At 45.9% G+C, this 21,195-nt stretch overlaps 1 protein-coding gene across 2 annotated transcripts in view; it reads right to left on the reverse strand.

Annotated features, from left to right (window-relative positions):
* Positions 1-1,908: 1,908 nt before the first annotated feature.
* Positions 1,909-21,195, reverse strand: part of TSHR (thyroid stimulating hormone receptor) — a 672,050-nt gene continuing 652,763 nt past the window's right edge. For both annotated transcript variants that reach the window (XM_069637860.1, XM_069637859.1), the window contains exons 9-10: positions 8,462-8,650; positions 1,909-6,233 (exon numbers count right to left, since the gene is read on the reverse strand). In XM_069637860.1, the coding sequence (XP_069493961.1) occupies positions 4,811-6,233; positions 8,462-8,650 (1,612 nt within the window). In that variant the 3' untranslated portion in view covers positions 1,909-4,810. The remainder of the gene's footprint in view (positions 6,234-8,461; positions 8,651-21,195) is intronic.

The raw sequence follows: 21,195 nt of genomic DNA on the forward strand, positions 1-21,195 counted from the left end.
CTCTGCACCTTGTATAATCCTGTATAGTTTTGCACACACTCTGTACTTTATTGTATTACGCACTGTATTTTCGTCTGTTTGTGTATATCACTGTAGCTTTGTACCTAAGGAAAGCGCCCATATACCTTTGGGTTTGGCGCGCTATAAAACAAACAAACCATCTTTCAGGGTCATAACTGTAACCTTTACAACCCATACGCAGGAACAGCTGCGCATATCAAGCGCCAAGAAGCCACATCTGATGTTAGAACACAATATAAACCAAATGACTAGTGCATCCATCTTTCTCATTTCCTCTACTGCCCGAGTGCCCATTGAAAGAAAGAAACTACGTAAGCCGGTTCCATGTGATGTCTTCGAGTTTATTTCGTTAAATTCGATTGTCTAATTTTTGTTTTCTTTTATTCCATTTGGCCGCAAATATAGGTGGGGGGCGGGGTGACCCCCCCCCACGAACTTCCCCTCACCTTAATTATTACCTTTACCCACCCCCGCCCACACATATATTTGCAGGCAAATCCGGCTAAAAGAAATAGACGAATTGCATTGCGACACAACCTTCAGCCTGGCATGGCCTCCCTTGCTTCTGTCAATCTTGTAACCTGCTCTTTTCAAGCTATTTGACTATTATTAGGTACCCCTGGACTCTATTCAGGGGCGCACTCATTAGGCATCAGTTTTGCTAGTGAGTAACAAAGGTTGACCAGGTACAAGATTAAGAGAGCACCTCAGGTCCAGTGTCACTGCTTGCAAAGCTAATTGATCATAGGTGATACAAGTTATTAGTGCAGCATGTTTTTATGCTAGCCTAAGAGTTCCTGACCCATGGGAGGGGTTTCTGGTCAGGCTGTGATTTGTTTATTTTATTGGTCATACTGTGCCTGAGTTCGGTTTCTAAGCACGGATCCAGGATTCGAACCTCTGTTGCTCTGCTTTGTCTTGCTTCCAAGAAAAGCGCGTTGCCCCGTGAGTTATCCTCCATTCCGTGATGAGAGCTCCTGGTGGGGTCGGGTCAATGTGTTACAAGTCATCAAAAATGATGTAATGTTTCAGATGGAGACAAAGGTGTCCTCAGTCTTGGATTGTGGTGTGTCCTGTTCTACTGTCCCTGTTGGCCGTCAGGAGTGAGAGCTGGAACGATGGCGTGCGCAGTGAGCACGAGAGCTCAGAAAATGTTGGGTGAGTGATTCGAATGAATGTCAGCTGGAGACGAAGCTAGAGCTGAGCTATGTGAGATGGCTGGCCTTTCTTCAACTTAAAAAGCTAGAATAAAAGCAACTGGATTAGTTTACTGTCTTTACCGCGCAGCCATGTTTGCTGCGCAGGTATTTAACGTGCAACTAATGGCAGCACAGGATCCATGGTGACTCTAGGCTGGAAGAGCATGAGAATGGGGCATGGAGGGAGCGGGAAAGAGCAGGGCTGAGGTGGGGGTTGGGACGGGAGGTAGGTATCGCAAGAGCGGCGTTGAGAGGGAAGAAAAACCAAGGACCAGAGGCGGAAAGGAAGGTAAGCGGGGATGGGGGCAGCTGGAGCAAGCAGGGAATTAATGGGGACCCCAGCTTGAAGAAGAGAGGCAGTAGAGGGGTGAGGGTGAATCGGGAGGGGGGCGATCCCACTTTGGGCAGAATGAGTGGTGCAGGGCCGGGTCCTGGAAGAGTTGTGTTAAGTGGCAGGTGGCAGCGTGGAAAGAGATGCGCCGTTGAAGTCGGAGGTATTGGAGTGATGGTAAGATATGGGACCACTTGCATAAAAACTTCATCTGTGTGACACATGGCTCCCAGTGATCCCGGTGTGTGAGTTTACATTATAAGAGATTATTAAACATAACAAGCCCCCCAATCACGACAATGGACACAAAAAACATTAAAAAAACAGAACAATAATTGAGAGCACCCAAGAAGTGGATAGAGCAAAAACATTGTTTTATTTTTTTAGAAGAAATCTCTGAGAAGGGACAGGATTATATCCTCAAAAGCAAGTCCAGAGAGGAGGTTAGGAGAGATGTGTCTCAAACGGGCGAAAACATGGCACAGAGAGTTGAAGAAGGAGGCAGAGAATCTCTAGAACGTATTTGATAAATAGCCACGGCCAAGATGCAAAAGCCACTGGGGTCAGATGGGAGACCACCAGGGAAACTCCAGGAGGTCCTACACTGACATAGTCTATCACCATAGATATAGTGACACGCTCAACAAAAGGGAAGAAGGAAGGAGTTTGGCAGGGGAGTTGCTAGGTCTGGAAATGACCCAGGGCTACGCTTATGTCGGAACTGTTGGGACTGGGGGCTAGCTAGTCTTTTGGCTGTAGCTCCTGAGATTCTATCCGAGGCTACAACCAAAGGATCAGGGGCTATAGCCCCTTTTGCCCCCCCCCCCCCTAGCAACGCCCCTGGAGTTTGGCAAGTTAAGGCCTGGAACCATGAACCTGGTGGTGGTGAATTGAATGGCCAAAAATACTCAAGAAATATTGGGTGAATTTCTTGAAACTATTGGCTTTGAGAATCTGTGACAGGATGATGCCATACAAGTTTTACAAATAGTTTGTTAGCAGTCTGGGTGGAGAATTAAAACCAGAAAGGAGAATGTATGCGCTGCACTTAGATTTAGGCAAAGTCTGAATAGAGGTTTTAAGGGCAAGCTGAGCAATCTTTGTGTGAGTTTCAGCTGTGAACTGCCAGAGACAGGAGATTAGGGAGAAGAGTTTGATCTGAGTGTGTGGGGTCTTTAGCTCTACAAGAATCGCCACTATGGCACAACCTGTTTAACACCTTAATGATATGATAGGTTATTTATAACGCGCTTAATACCCAGAGGGTTCTAAGCACAGCCCCTGGGATCGAACCTGTGTTACTCTGTGTTGTCTTGTTTCCAAGGCTAGCACGTTGCTCCTGAGATATCCTCCCAACCAAATGGGGGAAGAGGGGTCTTGTGCTTAGAAAGAAACCTTAATATCTACCAAATTGGGAGGTGCCCAAAGGTAAAGGCAAGAGTGGCCATATAAAGGGCAAGTAAGTACCAATGCAAGGCATGCATTTGTGCCCCATTGCCAATGTCTCGCCTATTGGTGGAACACTTTTACTTAACCAATGGTTTCTTGGCACAAAGCCATGGAGAAGTGAACGAGGAAGCATTAGCCAGGGAATGCCGAGGAGTATAGAAAGATTGGAGGGGGAGGTTGGTTACAGGTCATGGAGCAGGAGAGGGAGAAGGGTGATATCTTGTCCAAGAAACTTTCCCAGATAACAAGGCTGTGGGCATAGGCAGAGAAGGTGGGAGCATAGTGAGAGTTATCAGCTTTCGCGAGGGAAATAGTCTTGGTGTCTTGACAAACCACTCGTGGGGCATTGCTCAGAGTATTGGAATAACCTTCTTGAAGCCACATTGCCATATGCATAATGGCTATGTCAGTCCAGAAAGCATTTGCCAACATAATGCAAGGTCTTCACCATTTTGGACATTTCTGTAGATGCCCTACAAAGAGGATGCAGTGAGGTAAAATGAATAGTGTGGAAGAAAGGGTGGATGTTATCGGGATATTTCCTACCCACAGGGTATACATGCTTACATTGGAGCAGGTGATCAGAATCCAGCATAGGTCTAGCTTTAGGACAAAGGATCCAGAGATAGAACAGACATGTTCAACTCTCTCTCTCTCTCTTCTCCCACAGATTCATTGGCGTTTTTAGTGATCGGCCAGATCCGTGACAGAGATGAAACAAAAGTGTGGAAAACCTTTCAGTACGCGTGGCCCCTCAATTGGAAATAGCTGATTGTATCGTTGAGATACTTGGACTCTGCACCGAATCATTACCGTTGCCATTGGAGTCCAAACATGAAACTGGTCAATATCAACTCTCATAGACACTTGATTCTTTAAGTCTTTTCTCAAGTACTGCAGCTTAGTTCAGTCTCATCATCCAGGTGCTCTTTCTATGGAAATTGTGTTGTCACAATATACTTCCAACATACCTACTGTCCCGGCAACTCTGTTAAACATTTCTTGGACGTTCGAAGGAGAACTGCATCACCTCTTCAGGGAGTGGAACTACCCTGCGTGCAGTGCGGTTTCATTAAAATTAATCACTACGCGGCAAGTTACTTCCTGGCAGATTTCTTTGTGGGGGCAAACTAGATAGTACATGTAGAGGGTAAGGGGGCATAGAGGGTTGAGAAAGAGCCTGGGTGAGGGCGTGTGGGGGAAGGGCTTGTATGAGGGGGATTTCCATTAAAAGATAAATGGCCCAAGAAATCCACCATGAATTAAATGACCCCGTAGTAATTTATTTTCGATGAAACCAGATAGAACCCCATCCTGATATGAACTGAGCAGAAACATTAATTTTTCCTACCGCTAATCCGGTTAAAAAGACTAATCTCCTTTAGACATGAAATGACACATCTTTTAAGGTCAATGTATCCTACAAAAAATCTGATTATTGCTCTTTTCTGAAGTTAATTGTTCTATCTATAACATTTATAGATTTCCGTAAACCAATCAAATGGTCAGAGGAAAAAACACAAAGGACAAACTCGAGAACAAACGTTTCAACAATTCCTGTTAATAATGGGCAAATAAATCATTGTTTTGCCTCGAGTAACCACTATGACATCAAAGAGTGTCATGGATACAAAGGATTGCCCGGAAAAAAAAATTCAAATTCTATACTTCCTGACACAGAGGCAGTGCTTAAGGTGGGAATCTGATTGAAATCAAATATTGAAGTAACAAGCATTCTTCCCTCCAAGAGTGACTTTTTAACACAGTATCATCACTTTATTAACTTTAGGTCTTCGTCGTATGTAGACGATCACAACACAGTCAGTTTGCAATCTTCAGTGATGGTCACATCTTGCATAGACGGCGGGTGGTAGTGACCTTGCCGGTCGTGGCTCGGATACTCGTGCATATTGGCAAGAGTCTGCCCGGTCCCACCACTGCCCCTCTGACCGAAGGACCCGCTGCTGTTTTTGGCTGAAACGGTTTGACCCCTGTAGAGCTGAGCTTGGTGCTCACAGATGCCAAACTTGCTCAGCAGAATGAACACATCCCTACGAAAGGTCTTAGTAAAGATTGCGTAGAGGAACGGGTTGGCGCATGAGTTAAGTGGATAGAACAAGACCAGTAGGATCTTTGAGTTGGAAACGGTGATCAATGGTTTGTTCATGATGGCAGAAAGGGCGTAGAAGGAGATTGGGGCCATGCAGAGGAAGTCCGTAAAGATCAACACTGCCATTCTTTTAGCGATCTTGGTGTCTTTGTCCCCTGATTTATATTGGGGGTTGTGGACAGTGATGTATATTTTGATATAGCAGGCACAGATTATGATGAATGCAATGATATTGAGCATCAGCACAAAGACGATGTATCCCTGGGCAAGGGCTGTTTCATTGTCCATCGGTAGGCAGATGCTAACTTTTACATAACTGCTGATGCCTATTAGTGGCAGCACTGCCAGGAAAAAGCAGAAAAGCCATCCACCAAGCATTACGGCCGATGCATGCCTTAGTCGGATTTTCCGGTCCAAGCGCATGGCGAATGTGATGGCGTACCAGCGTTCCAGGGTTATGGCGGTCAGGGTATATACGGACAGTTCGCTTGCAAAAACAGTGAAGAAGCCTGCAGCACTGCAGCCGGGCCCGGTTTGCCAGTCTATCGCATGGTTATAATATTCAGTGCGGGTGTAGAGGTCAACGGAGGCAATTAGGAGGAGGTAAATTCCCATGCAGAAGTCGGCAAATGCCAGGTTGCACATCAAGAAGCGGGGGACAGTCAGCTTGTAGTGGCTTGTGATCAGGATGAACAGGACAAAAGCATTGCCCAGAATGGCCAAAAGGTTGACAAACCAGACCACGATTCTTAGGAAACTGTAGCCCATGATATCCTCGCACGGATTGAAAGCATCCGGTTCCGGTTTGCACACAATGTCACCTTTGCCACCGCAGACTGTATAAAAGTAATGGTTTTCAAAGTCCTGGTTGTTTTCTTCCTGGGGGTTCTTCAGCTCTTGACCGAACCCCACATCCCCATCTCCCTGCTCCTCATAGAAAACGTAATACTGGGAGTTACCATAGAAATCTCGAAGCTTTGTGTCCTCCTCCTGGGCAGCTTCTCCTCTTTCTGTGTCCTCATCCATGTAGTCTTGGTAGAAAGGGCTACGGAGGGTCCGCAAGGACCTTTTCTGATGGACGCCGCGGCTGATGGTCTGGTTGCACATCACATCCTCCACAAATCTAAAAAGTGGGTGAAAAGGGAAGAGAGATTTCTGAGAAGTGCATCAACACTAGGTGTCCACAAGCTGCCCAAATGTGTGTGTGTGTCTAATCTGAACAAGAGAGGGCAAAAAAGGGAAGAGAGATGTCTGAGAAGTGCATCAACACGAGGTGTACACAAGCCTCCCAAATGTGTGTGTCTAATCTGAACAAGAACGGGCAAAAAAGGGAAAAGAGATGTCTGAGAAGTGCATCAACACCAGGTGTCCACAATCCTCCCAATGTGTGTGTGTGTGTGTGTGTGTGTGTGTCTAATCTGAACAAGAGTGGGCAAAAAAGGGAAAAGAGATGTCTGAGAAGTGCATCAACACCAGGTGTCCACAAGCCGCCCAAATGTGTGTGTGTGTGTGTTTCTAATCTGAACAAGAGTGGGCAAAAAAGGGAAAAGAGATGTCTGAGAAGTGCATCAACACCAGGTGTCCACAAGCCGCCCATATGTGTGTGTGTGTGTGTCGAACGTGAACAAGAGTGTGCAACAAATCCTACCCCCAAATTACCAAAAGTAAATCAAGCAAAGGGACTAATTCTATCCGATGTGCACAAATAAACCTAACGAGGCAATGGGAAGTTTTCTGGTATTCCCCAACAATTCCAGACACACAGATTCCAATACATGGCACAAAGTTTGGAACATCTCAGCTGGACAATGGTGTGTGTGAGTGTGTGACACTGGTAGTCACTGAACATCCTGAATCTGGTCTCCTGCCCTGGCTCATGTGCCTTACAAAAACCGGTTGTGGAATTCGCCACTGGACCATTATGGTTCTGTTGTACTGACGAAAAATGTAATTAACGGACAACACATTTTAAAAAAAAGTTGTTCAAACTGGAATACTTGTGATTTGGTTGCATTGTCATAGTTTAGCATTGTCTTCGAATCCTCAGTCTCTGTTCTGGGGATATTTCATTCTTCAGGTCCATAACATACTCTGTTTTATCTCTCACTTTTTTAATGGATGGCAAATTGTAATCAAAAGGACCTCTTTTCTCCTGGCTTCACAGTAATCTACCATATGTTTTTTTTCCTTTTTAGGGTTTAGTTTACACACATCGTTAATTTTATTTATTTTTTCTTTATCCCAGAGTAGTCCACAGAAGGGTTCTGAGTTTTGCGTCTTCTCTTTTCCTTTAGAATGAGTAACTCTTTCTAACTTTCTAATTCTGTCTCCCAAGGGAAGTCCTTAAGCACGCCCAACACATACACCAAATGTTTTTTTTGGGGGGAGTTTCACTGCTGTCTTTTTCATTAGAAGCAATGATAATTCATCAACCAAACCTCTTTTCATATCCTTTGGGGACTATATCAAGTAGCGATTCTGGTCTTTAATAACACGTTTTTTTCTATTTGAAATCTATCAAATTTTTATCATTTTATTAAAGTATATTTTTTGCAATTTTCAGCACCATTAGCTGATATTTAAAACCTCTCAGCACTAGTGTGTATTTTTTTAAATCGCGTAATCCAGAGTCAACCCAATTGATCATTGGCTGTTGACTAGAGGCATGCATGTCTAATGTATTTATTTGATTAATGTACTTATTTATTTCACTTGTAAAGTGCGCACAAGCCCTCAGGCATCCGGGCGCTAATTGATGCCAAGGCTTTGTTTGTTTTTAGTCTCTAATGGCAAATGACCATAATCACATAAGATTATACAACAATCAAAACAAAGTTATATTCCAGCAATGGGTGAGATAGTGGAGTGGAATACTGGAGAGGCCAGGTTTTTGGTGGGAAAGAAGTAATTTAAAAAAGCATTGTGAAGGATTAAATTGGGAAACATAATCCCAAATCAAGAGTAATGTTAGAGATTTAGGAAGTAATAACACAGATTAGGGGATGAGATTTGTTGGTAAAATATAGAATATGGAATGTCTGTGATTTCACCAGACCCACTTCACCTAAAGGAGAAATCTTCGAATTTTTCTTTCTTCGAATCTACGGTATCGGAATATAGTTGATGTTAGAAAATATTAGTTAAAGAGTAGAGAAGTTAACTGTGGGAGAGGAGGGAAAGGCGCTCTTCTTATTAGGAAATAATTGCAAAAGTAAACCGGAGGCTTCATGTCGGAGAAGGGTTAAAGAAGAGATGGGCGAATTGTGAGAGAGGAAGTAAGGGGGAGGCCTTTTGAAATAATGTAATTGAAGGAAAATAAAATTGAGACCAATTACAAGGTGTCAAACTCACCCTTTTCTTTTCTTCCAGTTCTTGAATGCACAGCAATGGCTGGGGTACGAGAGGGAGGCTTCCTGGAGGTGCAGGAAGGTTTTGACGGGAGGAAGCATCTTCAGGCCCAAGGTGTTCTTTGCAAAGAGAGCTCTCAGATGTTCCAGCCCTTTAGTGGGAAGGGAAGCGACTCCAGTCTCTGAGACATCCCTACGCGGAAGAGAAGAGAGGAAAACAGTAAAACAAGGGACAAGGCGGCTTGGGTGGGGACAATGCAGCTTGCTTTCCGAGAATAGCTTTGTTATGTAGTGTATTAACCTGTAGTAGAGCTCAAACACTGCAAGTAGTCGGCAACCTTATTGCTTAATTTCTGCCTCCCTTGCATCACCCATTGCTTAATTAATTGACTCCCGCAGAAGGATGAAAGGCTAGGTTGGCCCTGTCATGGTTCAGATCTGTAGTCTGTAGATTGTCCGATCATATGTTTGTAGCAGAGGCATTGACCCACGGAACTACCTTATCGAGCATTGCATTGTTTGCCTATACTCCGCCTGTCAGAACCACAACTTTTCAATCAGCACCAACATTTAACGGTTCCATGTGATAATGTCCCAGCAAAAATGTCACCATGCAAAAAATGGCACCCTTTTTTGCAACCCCTGCTCCCTTTTACCCCATATATTGTCCCCATATGTTATGTCACCTATGCCGTTTCCCTGTGACTATATGTATGGCAACATTATATATGGGGACAATATTACCTGATACCCATTTAACGAGGTAACATTCAAAGGGAACCTACATATAGGCTGTTATATCCTATGGGAAATGTTAGGCTACGATAGCAACCAAGGAACACCAGGTTGGATGTATGAGCTTCTGTGTGATAAATATGGACGTTTCCTTCTTAATGCACATCATTTGTCAATCACTTATCTCTGGGGACTTTTCTCCTCTCAGATGTTCTGAATAGTTCTAATGTTGTATTCCAGGGTTCTGCAACCATTCGCTCTCCAGATAGTGCGAACTACAACTCCCATCTGCCTTAACAAGCATATGCAATGTGAGTGCTCATGGGACCAGTGGTCCAAAACCTCTGGAAAACTGAAAGTTACAGACCCCTGTTATAGTGGAACAGCCGACCTGATGTATTGTAGCAAGGAGGTGATTTGATATGATTGGTTATTTATAACGCGCTTAATACCCCGAGGTTTCTAAGCGCAGACCCGGGGATCGAACCTGTGTTGCTGCGTGTCGTCATGCTTCCAAGGCAAGCACGTGGCCCCTGGGCTATCCTCCCGAGACATGTGCCGAGAGCTGGACAGTCCTGGGCAGATGTGCAGAACAAAAACTAAAGACAGGATGTGGAGGTGGGGGGCTTACTGTTACCAAAACTGTAGAGAAAGCAGAATTGACATCACATGATCCTTGTTATATAAATCACTGAACAGGAAGTATTTCCAAACTAATTTTGACCGAACCTAATGGCCACTGCATGTGTTTTTAAAGAGTCCTTATTGAAAACGGAAGTCCACAGCTTCTTACCAGAGAGCAATTGATTACAGGCACATACTCTCAGCTACTGGAAGTAGCAAAAGCTAAAGGCATCATTTGTTTTATAATCAGTAGTCATATTGGGTTCAAAGGTATCTGAGCGTTTGGGAAAGCAATGGATATCCACAAATACCCTTAAATGAAGCTGATGGCCGCAGACTGGGGTCTCCAACCTTTGGCTTTCCAGATGTTTTAACCGCCGGTTAGTATCATCCGGACAGATAGCACAGGGAGCCGAGCGCTTCCCCCTGATATCTGTGTGCCGCGTGCTGTGGCAGGTTCGAATCCCGGCAGGGTCAACTCAACCTTTCATCCTACCGAGGTCATTGCATTGAGTTCCACTCTGTGGGATAATTATGTCTTCTGTTATTTGAACCCTCTGAGACCTATAGGTGTGTAGCGCTATATAAGAAATACATTAATTATTATCCGTGACCAGCTTAGTCAGTGGTGATGGATCATGTCGTAGTCCAAAACATCTCTAGAGCCGCAGGTTGCAGACCCGCTTTAGACAGTGACCCACCAGCCCGACCTAGTCTGCCGTTCTTTCCTTTTGCCGCCCTTTAGACACAATATGCCTCGAGCTCCCTAGTTTCTTTTTTCTTTCACTACCCCCCTGTCTCTTTTCTACAGGTCCTTTTGAAGTTTCCAGTGATGTTGCCCCTACCACTTAAAAACAGTGATCTACAGAACTAGAACTTCAACCTAAATCAGGGGTCTGTAACTTTCAGTTTTCCAGAGGTTTTGGACCACTGGTCCCATGAGCACTCACATTGCATATGCTTGTTAAGGCAGATGGGAGTTGTAGTTCGCACTATCTGGAGAGCGAATGGTTGCAGAACCCTGACCTAAATGTTCAGAATAGAATTTGATTCAATTGTCATTCTTGTTTTCCTTTTGTGAAAAATTACAAAGTGTTAAGTTAGCCAAGGGTGTAAAACAGTTTCCTTTATTGGCAATTAGGTAATGCTGTTGATCTATAGCCTTTTTGATTTGCTGATCAATTCAAGGGAATAGTTATGAAAGGGTGCCGGTTCCAGCTGTGGGGCACGGGGGAAGATGAGCCAAGCAAGAGGGTTCCTAGTGATTGCATCGAATGCAAAAGCATTGAATGCAAAAACATTGAAAAAAATGCATCGAAATAATGCATTATTTTTTAATGGTGGGTCCCCCCAACCCTTGTTTTTGTACACCTTAAAACCCATCATAGTAAAAAAAAAAAAACTTTACCTACAAAAAAATGAATTGTTTTGATGCATTTTTTTCGATGCGTTTGCATTCGATAATATGTATTCGATGCAATGCCTGGATACCGGCAAGAGAGTAAGGGCCTCATTCCGAGTTGGGTGGTAGGGGATACCGAGCACCGGTAAGGAGACCGGTGCCGGTAATCCCCTACCGCCCGATTCCGAGGTCCCCCAATGGGACCGGTAAGGTACGTTTGGTCAGGCCACACGTCCCTTACGGGTCCCGTTAGGGGACCAGGGCGCAAATAGCGGGCTTGCCATTCTCGAGCCCGTTATTTGCGCCCTCCCCATTCCCATTGAGCCCTATAGGGGCTCAAATGGGAATGGGGAATGGCATTTTCAGTGGGGACTTACCGGTCCTGCAAAGGTCGGACTACACCGGTAAGTCCCCATTGAACTGCACCGGTGCCGGACCCGTTATTGGTGGCAGTCATGGTGCAAATAGCGCCATGACTACCACCAAACTCGGAATGAGGCCCTAAATCTTCAAGGCACTTCGCTTCAATATGTTGGGTTCTTAGAGCACTAAGAATTCATTATGGTGCATTTGTGCATGGACTGAATGAGGATCAACATGAGCTGCTAGTTAATAGCAGGGACCAATTGGAGGCAGTGTGAAATAGGGAGCAGGTCCTTTGAAACATGGATGATCGCCCCTGTGGTCACTAGCAGGTCAGTACCAGGAAATGGTGTAAGACTTGTAGCATGCTCACAGCACTTCTCACATACCCCAGTTGGCCATGAGCCATCACCCGTAATGAACAGACTGATCATCGAATGAACTGGCAGATGACCGCGATGAACCATTCTTTTTAGACCATCCTACATGTACTTGTGAGCCAAGGACAGACTTGCTCCATGACAGTTAGGTAAGGCTGTGTCCCATCAGTGTTCCCAGCAACCCTAGGCCTGGCAAAACCAGGGTGTTGAAGGTGGTCTGCCTGCACACACCTCTGCCCTCATAAACCAAGCACCAGAGATGAACTAGAGCACACCCTGAAAAATGAGTAGGCAGACTAAGAAATGCTTACTACATAGGTTTTGTTTGTTTGTTTATTTATTTGATAATGCGCGCCAAACCCGTGGGTAGCTGGGCGCAACACTTTACATGAAGACTTAAGCTTGTTACAATATTTGGCATGAGTATATACAATACATTGGTAAAAGGAGCAAACATATGTGAGACTATATACAGGCATAAGCATATAAAGGCACAGCGGCAAAAAAAGAACAGGCGCTATGTACAAAGATTATATACAAACATATCCCTGGAAGCAGGGCATGTCTAGGGTGTCCGGGCAATGGGTACAGTTGTGGCTGGGTAGGAAGCTAGGTGTAAGTTATGTGTCATTGGCACGCAGCCAGTTAATTATCTTGTGCCTGAATTTTGGGTATGGTTGTTCCGTTCTGAGGTCGAGTGGTAGTTTGTTCCAACATTGAGCAGCTTTGACAGGAAAGCTGGTCCCTCCCGCGGTGGAGCGTTTAAACCTTGGCTTTTCTAGTTTGGAGGTGTTAGCAGATCTCGTAGGTCGCGTGGTGATTTTCCTGTTGATTTTTTCCATAAGATACGGGGGGGCTAGGTTGTGTAGACATTTAGATGTGAGGGATGCTGTTTTAAGTAGGATTCTGTCTGTTATTTTTAACCAGTTAACCTCTTTCCTGGAATTAGTGATGTGCACTCTGTAGGGGATATTTAGTGCTGCTCTTAAGGTGTTGTTCTGTAGTCTTTGAAGTTTATCGGTGATATATTTATTGGTTCCAGAGTACAGGGCATTACAGTAATCTAGCCTCGACATGATAAGGGCGTTAGCTAGTGTGATGCAGCTGGCACTGGAGAGGTAAGGTCTAGCTGCACGGATGAGTTTGCAGGTGTAGGTAGTGGAGGAGGCGAGGGAGTTGACCTGCTTCTTGAGGGTAAGGGAGGAGTCCAGATAGAATCCAAGGGTTTTAACCACAGGCATCACCTTGATAGGGTTGTTATCAATGCTGAAGGATGTGTAGTTTGGACATAGTTTTTGGATGTTGGTTTCAGAGCCTAAGATTAGTAGTTCTGTTTTATCATCATTCAGGCAGAGGCCGTGTGCGGCCCTCCATTCCTGAATGAGCATGTATATCTTGTTCACCAAGGCTAAGTCTGTCTCATAGTTACCCGAAAGGGGTATGAGGATATGGGTATCATCTGCGTAATTCGTGTAGATGATGCCCAGTCTGTCCAACTTGTCAAACAAAGGCTTGGTGAATATATTGTACATGGTGGGGGAGACACAGGATCCTTGTGGCACACCACATGTTATTTTGATAGGGTCAGCTGAGTTGGTAGTGGAGAAGACTGCCATAGTGCGATTTGCTAAGAAGGATTGGACCCAGGCTATAGCATCTCCGGTGAAGTTTCGCGGCAGATTCAAGGTGGTTGCATAAGGCTGCATGGTCTACCAAGTCAAACGCAGCCGACAAGTCCAGTAGGAGGAGCAGGGCTGTTTTCCCGTTGTCCTTAAGTTCCTCAATTTGTGTCTTGAGGTCTATCAGAGCTGTTTCCGTGCCATGGAGTGGGCGGAAGTCAGATTGCCGTGAGCCAAGCAGGTGGTTAGCCTCCAGGTAATCCTGGATTTGTATGTAGGCAGCTCTGTCTAGAATTTTTAGTAGAAAAGGCACAGTGGTGATTGGTCTGTAGTTGGTGGGGATGGTGGGGTCCAGAGTTTGTTTTTGCAATAATGGGAGGACCCATGATTCTTTGAGGTTGGCAGGTACCATGTTGGATTTGAAGGAGGAGTTTATGAGCTTGTAGATGAAGGGAGCTAGATCCCTAGCTGCATCCTTTATTAATTGTGCTGGGCAAGAGTCGCCCTTACAGTTAGAGGGTTTGAGGGAGAGTATTATTTTTTCTGTGTCAATTATGGAGAAAGATTTGAAACTAAATGGAGCAGTGGTTTTATTCCCCTGGGATTGGGGTATTTGTTGACCAGGAGGTGGAAGTGTGGTCTTTTTTTTGTTGCAATTTTGCATTGAAGCATGGAGATTTTGTTGGCAAGGGCGTTTTGTATGTTTGGGCACCAATCTTTGTTTTTGGGGGCATTGTCTATTGATTGAAGAGGGGATTCCGTCTAGCGGGGGATAGTGAAGAGCTCTTTAGTATCAGAATTGGCTTTTGCGATCCTGTCGTTAAAGGTGTTCTTCTTGGTTATGATAATTTCTTTTTTGTATGATTTGGCAAATTCGGTTAGGTCGTTTTTGTTGTATTCGGTGGGAGAGTGACGCCAGATGGATTGGAGCTTTCTTTTTTGTAGTCTTAGCGATTTGAGGTGAGGCGTAAACCAGGCATTTAGGTGGGCTTCCTATTTAGCTTTACGTAGTTTGGGTGGAGCAACTGCGTCTAATGCTTTGGTCATAGCATCATTGAAAGTATTTACCAGGGTGTCCGGGTTGTTACTTTCTAATCCATTTATGGCTGGAAGGAGGAGAGGGATAATATTTTCAGCAGACATGTCCTTCTTACTTCTGGTCAGGAGAGGGGGAACCATGTTGTTGATTTTGGGGCTAAGAAGATCCAGGGTGGCGGAAAAGTTTATAAGATAATGATCCGTCCATGTTTGTGGAACAATATCAGTGATAATGATGTTACAGTTCAGTTACGATACCCAGTCGAGGGTCCTTCCTTTGATGTGGGCGGGGGAGAGGACTTTTTTGATCAAGGCCATGGTCCTTGAGCAGGGCTGCGACTGATTCTGCGTATTTATTATCAGTTTCATTAAAGCCAAGGTTAAAGTCTCCCAGTAGTAGGGTTTGGGATTGGTCTTTGGTATTATTAGCTATGAGGCTAGTTAAATCGTCTTCAAAGGTGCCTAGAGGCCCTGGGGGTCTGTATATTAAATGGATTGAGAGCGTGCGGTTGTTAGGAAGGGGCATTTTGGCTGTGAGTACTTCACAGGATGAGCAGGAGATTGATGTGGTAAGTTTGATAGGATAGGTGGATTTGCAGATGATGGCTAGTCCGCCGCCTCTGTCATTAGGCCTGTCGGCTCTGAGAATTTGGTATTTATCGGGCACTGCTAACATTAGTGTTGGTCCTGCAGCCTCGTGAAGCCAAGTCTCCGTTATGGCCAGTAGGTCCAGGTTGTCCTTATTTAAGATGTCCGCAATTTCTGTGGCATGGGCCACCACTGATCTCGCATTGATGAGAGATCCTAGTGGTGTTAGAGAGCTATTAGGTTTGCTGGATTGGCAGGTTTTAAGAGATAAGGTGTCCAGGGTTGTGCAAGTTATAGAAGGAGTTTGATCACCGGTGTGATTGGATTGTTTTGGTAAGCGGTGCAAGTTTTTAGGTTGGGCAGTAGTACGTCTATTGGCATTATTCTGGTGGTTTTCTACTGGTTCATAGATGCTAGGTAGTCTGGATCTAAGTCTCAGGTTTCTGTCCTTAGGAGGGCTAGTTTCGAGAGTGGAGGCCATTGTGCTAGATATAGCGATGAATAGTATTAGGGTCAAGGTGGCTTTCGTAAGGCAAGTGGGGGACATTTTCTTAATTATGCCAGGGGCATATCGTGAGCTGGTGTCTAGATATTAAAGTTAGCCGTAGATACTTCAGTGATATGCCTGAATTGTTAATGTCTGGGGGTATAGTGAACTAACATTTAGTGCCTTGACACTGTAGAGATGCAGTGAGAGTATTCAAGCAAGCTGGCATCTAAATTCGACTATAGCACAAGGACCTGAAGCACTAGTGACTGGAAAGTAGAAATTAGTACTTTTTAATACATTTAAATTGTGGAAATGCAATGAGGATATACAAGCAAGCTGACATCTAAATTTGACTTTCGCACAAAGGCCTGAAGCACTAGTGACTGGAAACAGCAGTTAGTACATTTAAGTTATGTAGGGCCTGAAGCACTAGTGACCGGAAAACAGCAATTGGTGCATTTAAGTTATGGCAATGCAATGAGGATATACAAGCAAGCTGACATCTAAAATCGACTTTAGCACAAAGGCCTGAAGCACTAGTGACTGGAAACAGCAGTTAGTACATTTTTGTTATGTAGATGCAATGAGGATATTAAATCAGATTGATATCTAGGTTCGACTTTAGTGCAGAGACCTAAGACACTAGTGTTTGATGGGTACAGGAGGCTTGCGACACTGGTGGCAGTGAGAGGTGCAATACGCAGAATGAGGTACAGTGCGCAGAGAGACTCAGTAGTTGGAAAGCCGTGACATGCATGGTCTGCGGGTGAGGTCAAGTACTATATGTGCAGGCAATGGGTCTTCTAGATTCAATTGTGCGCAACCAAGGTGTCTATGTATGTGCAGTAAGTGGGTAGTCCACCGGTGAGGATGGGAACTACATCTTCGTGTGCAGGAGGCGCAAACAAGGGACTAGGGTTTACCAAATGCAGCATGTCAGTTAGCCACGTAGTACATGGTGGTTAAAAGGCCGTGCATAGTGTGCGTATGCTAAACGTGCGTTCTACCGGCAATACAGTACATAGAAATCAATTAATCCATTTTACATACAATGCAAGCGGTGCTGAAGGCAAATCATGGGAGCGACATTTTTTCAATGCAGGCATCGGCAGATGGGTGAGGGAGTGTTGATCACTCACAGGTGGGAGCAATGGGTAGCTTATGTGGGCTACAGGGCAGTAGTGCGCAATGCAGCAAAGTTGTATTTGGACTCGTGGGCACAGCAGAACAGGTCAAGTGTCATTGTGGATGGTTAAAAGGTTCAGCAGGTGGCGCTCGAGTGACAAGGGAGTGATAGGAGTTTGCTGGGCACAAAGCAGGCACTTACCCAAATATAGCTGTGGATGAAGCTACAGCATAGACAGCGATGTCGGGAGAGTCGGGCAGCGTTCGTGGCCCCTGGCTCCGGCAGCTCACGACAGGCTCCAGACAGGCAGCCTTGTTGGGTGGCCTTTGTGGGTTGGGCTGGCTATCGTCTGCCGGCGATCCTATTTGGCAGAAGTATCGTGAGACAGCCAATCCAATCTGTTCAAACCAGATGGGGGCTGTGTAGCAGTAGCAGGGTGGCAGCGGCCATTTTGGAGGGTAGATTGCCTCATGGCTTGCAATGGAGGCGCCGAGGTAAAGGCAAATAAATGAACAATAGCGGCAAATCTTGCAGAAAGCACTATTTTTTGGTGCAGGTTCGGCCAAATGCGCTCGCAAATCAGTTTTTAAATTTGCTCAAGGTGGACAATCGATTCGTAGCACGGCGGACTCAGGTGGAGTCTCAGACCATCACTGGTCTCACCTGTGGTGTTGGTAGCCCCTGCTCCTGCAGTTGGAGGGCTAGCCAGCATCTCTGGACGATCGTGCTCCCTGGGCTCCCTGGAAGCAGCTCAGGCTCTACACAGGCAGCCTTGTTGGGTGGCCTTTGTGGGTTGGGCCGGCTATCGCCTGCCGGCGATCCTATTGGGCAGAAGTATCGTGAGACAGCCAATCCAATCTGTTCGAACCAGATGGGGGCTGTGTAGCAGTAGCAGGGTGGCAGCGGCCATTTTGGAGGGTAGATTGCCTCATGGGTTGCAATGGAGGCGCCGAGGTAAAGGCAAATAAATGAACAATAGCGGCGAACCTTGCAGAAAGCACTATTTTTGGTGCAGGTTCGGGCAAATGCGGTCGCAAATCAGTTTTTAAATTTGCTCGAGGTGGAAAATCAATTCATAGCACGGCAGACTCAGGTGGAGTCTCAGACCATCACTGGTCTCACCTGTGGTGTTGGTAGACCCTGCTCCTGCAGTTGGAGGGCTAGCCAGCATCTCTGGACGATCGTGCTCACTGGGCTCCATGGAAGCAGCTCAGGCTCCAGACAGGCAGCCTTGTTGGGTGGCCTTTGTCGGTTGGGCCGGCTATCACCTGCCGGCGATCCTATTGGGCAGAAGTATCGTGAGACAGCCAATCTAATCTGTTCAAACCAGATGGGGGCTGTGTAGCAGTAGCAGGGTTGCGGAGGCCATTTTGGAGGGTAGATTGCCCCATGGGTTGCAATGGAGGCGCTGAGGTAAAGGCAAATAAATGAACAATAGCGGCGAATCTTGCAGAAAGCACTATGTTTGGTGCAGGTTCAGGCAAATGCGGTCGCAAATCAGTTTTAAAATTTGCTCAAGGTGGAAAATCGATTCGTAGCACGGCGGACTCAGGTGGAGTCTCAGACCATCACTGGTCTCACCTGTGGTGTTGGTAGCCCCTGCTCCTGCAGTTGGAGGGCTAGCCAGCATCTCTGGACGGTCGTGCTCCCTGGGCTCCCTGGAAGCAGCTCAGGCTCTACACAGGCAGCCTTGTTGGGTGGCCTTTGTGGGTTGGGCCGGCTATCGCCTGCCGGCGATCCTATTGGGCAGAAGTATCGTGAGACAGCCAATCCAATCTGTTCAAACTAGATGGGGGCTGTGTAGCAGTAGCAGGGTTGCGGAGGCCATTTTGGAGGGTAGATTGCCCCATGGGTTGCAATGGAGGCGCCGAGGTAAAGGCAAATAAATGAACAATAGCGGCGAATCTTGCAGAAAGCACTATGTTTGGTGCAGGTTCAGGCAAATGCGGTCGCAAATCAGTTTTAAAATTTGCTCAAGGTGGAAAATCGATTCGTAGCACGGCGGACTCAGGTGGAGTCTCAGACCATCACTGGTCTCACCTGTGGTGTTGGTAGCCCCTGCTCCTGCAGTTGGAGGGCTAGCCAGCATCTCTGGACGGTCGTGCTCACTGGTCTCCCTGGAATTATGCAGCTTTGTAAATGTATCGGAGCTGCCACTCCAATGCTAATTAACAGGGGGTGCATAATACTTTAGTTGCAACTTTCATTCACACTACCTGTCAATCATCTATACCGTCCACCATGTGGTGATTAAAAAGAAAACGGAAATGGCAGCTTTTTCTGTTACTCTCCCATTGCTCTCCTCCTCCTCCTCCTCCTCCTCCTTCTCCCCCTTCTCCTTCTCCTCCTCCTCCTCCTTCTCCTCCCTTTCTACACTCCAGCTTAGGTGACAAAACACACTTTGTCAGATACATACCTTATCACCGTATGATGAAATATGCCACCTTGTCAGTTGCATACCGTATCCACCTTGCCATGGAAAATGCTGCTGCTGGCATTCCCTTTCATCACCCATACAGGGGTGGCAGGGAAGGGTAAGGAGCCCAAAGGGTTACCTTGTGGGGGGAGGGAAAAGTAAGAAGGGTTTAAGAGAGGGGGCCCGGGGGTTAGGGGGGGGGGAATGCCACTGGCAGCATTTGGTTCCAGTAGCATTTGAACACTTGCATTTTATCACAGAAATATCAGGGGTGGGCTGCACGTTGCACCCCCTCCTGCCAACGCTACCAACCCAGTGAAGTGTGCTATACAATAGGCCAAAGGTTATGTAAGATCTGCCTTATCTTCATTTCAATCGCTCAAACTAAGATTTATTAATTTATTTTTATTTATTCATACACAGAGAGAAACAATGCTCTTTTGATCACAAATGAACGTACAATAGATAAATCTGATTTGACGGGAAGCGGTGAGCTTCTTACAATGGGGTGAGCTTGAGGGGCATTCTGACCAGGTTGTGGAGGGGAGTGAATGGAACAGTCACTGGGGGCCATACAAAAGTGGGCATACATAGATTAAGGACATCAAGCCACTCCTCAAAGATACGTCGGGATACACAGAAGACACAACCAGCTACAGATCAATTTCAAATATCCCATACCCGGTGAAAATACTAGAAAGCAATGTATAAGAAAAAATATTGGAATATGTAGAAAACAGTTGTTAGATCAGGCACAAGTGGGCTTCAGATCGAGGAGAGGAATTTAAACTGCACTACTATACAACTGCACTACTATCTATATGTAACGACCTAAAGACCCATGTAGATTCCAATGTCAACTCAGCACTAATACTACTCGATCTCTCCGCAGCCTTCAACACAGTCAACCACGAGACACTCATCAAAAGACTGGAAGATATTGGGATCAGAAACACAGCTGTCCTTTTTGACAGAAACATGGGAGAGAGAAATCCCATCACCACAAAACAGAATAACACTACGAAACTGGACTACTCAAAGAAATATTTGACGCCAAACCTAAAAGTAATGAAACTAATGCGGAAGGGTTAACTCAATGCAAAAAACAACCCAGACAACCCCTGCTAAAAATTCTGTAACACTCTGCATACCCAGATCATCACCACAAAAAACCGACACTACAGGCACCCTACGAATTCTCCACAACACCCAACTATCATGATGCCTACCCCCAGGGGCCCAGACCAGGTCCAGCAACCCCGGAAGCAGGCATCAAGTTATTTTGGGCAAGCCCAAAAACCCCTGCTAGAGGCTGTTTGGGTGCGGTCCTGGCGCCTATGGCGCCAGGCTCATATGGAGAGTCAGTCCTGGCACCATAGACACCAGGCTCATAGAGTAGAACTTACCTGATGCAGACCATGCTGCAAGCTTACCTGATGCAGACCATGCTGCAAGCTTACCTGATGCAGACCATGCTGCAAGAGCTCCAAGCCAAATGAGGCTTGGAAGGGACTATTTTACAAGGGACTATTTTTTTACTCGGGCGGGGCTGGGGAGAAATACTTACCTGGGAATACTTTGGATGCTATTTAAACCATGCAGAAGAGCAGCACACGCTTCGTGTTATTCTGCATCCAGCAGCGTAACGCTCACCATTCCTGCAAGTCTGCATCCAGTCTTCTGCCACGCCCGCCTCGAGTTTGGAGCTCCTAGAAAAAGGGAGAAAGAAGGAGAAAAGGTTAGAACAAGAGCAATACCTTTGATCCTTTCCTGAATTCCCGATCCATCGCGCCTTCGAGCTGGAAGAAAGAAGTTATTTTATGCGTGTCGCCATGCCTGCTGATGCGCCGCACTGAACTCACCGGCCTTCGCAGCATCTTCACATTCCACCGCATCCTCCTGCATGTTCCCGCCGCATTCCGGCACCTAAGGAGTAGACAAGAACAGCAAGGTGAGC

This window comes from Ambystoma mexicanum, chromosome 14 (assembly GCF_040938575.1).
Source record: "Ambystoma mexicanum isolate Mex_15411 chromosome 14, UKY_AmexF1_1, whole genome shotgun sequence".
Lineage (NCBI taxonomy): Eukaryota > Metazoa > Chordata > Amphibia > Caudata > Ambystomatidae > Ambystoma > Ambystoma mexicanum.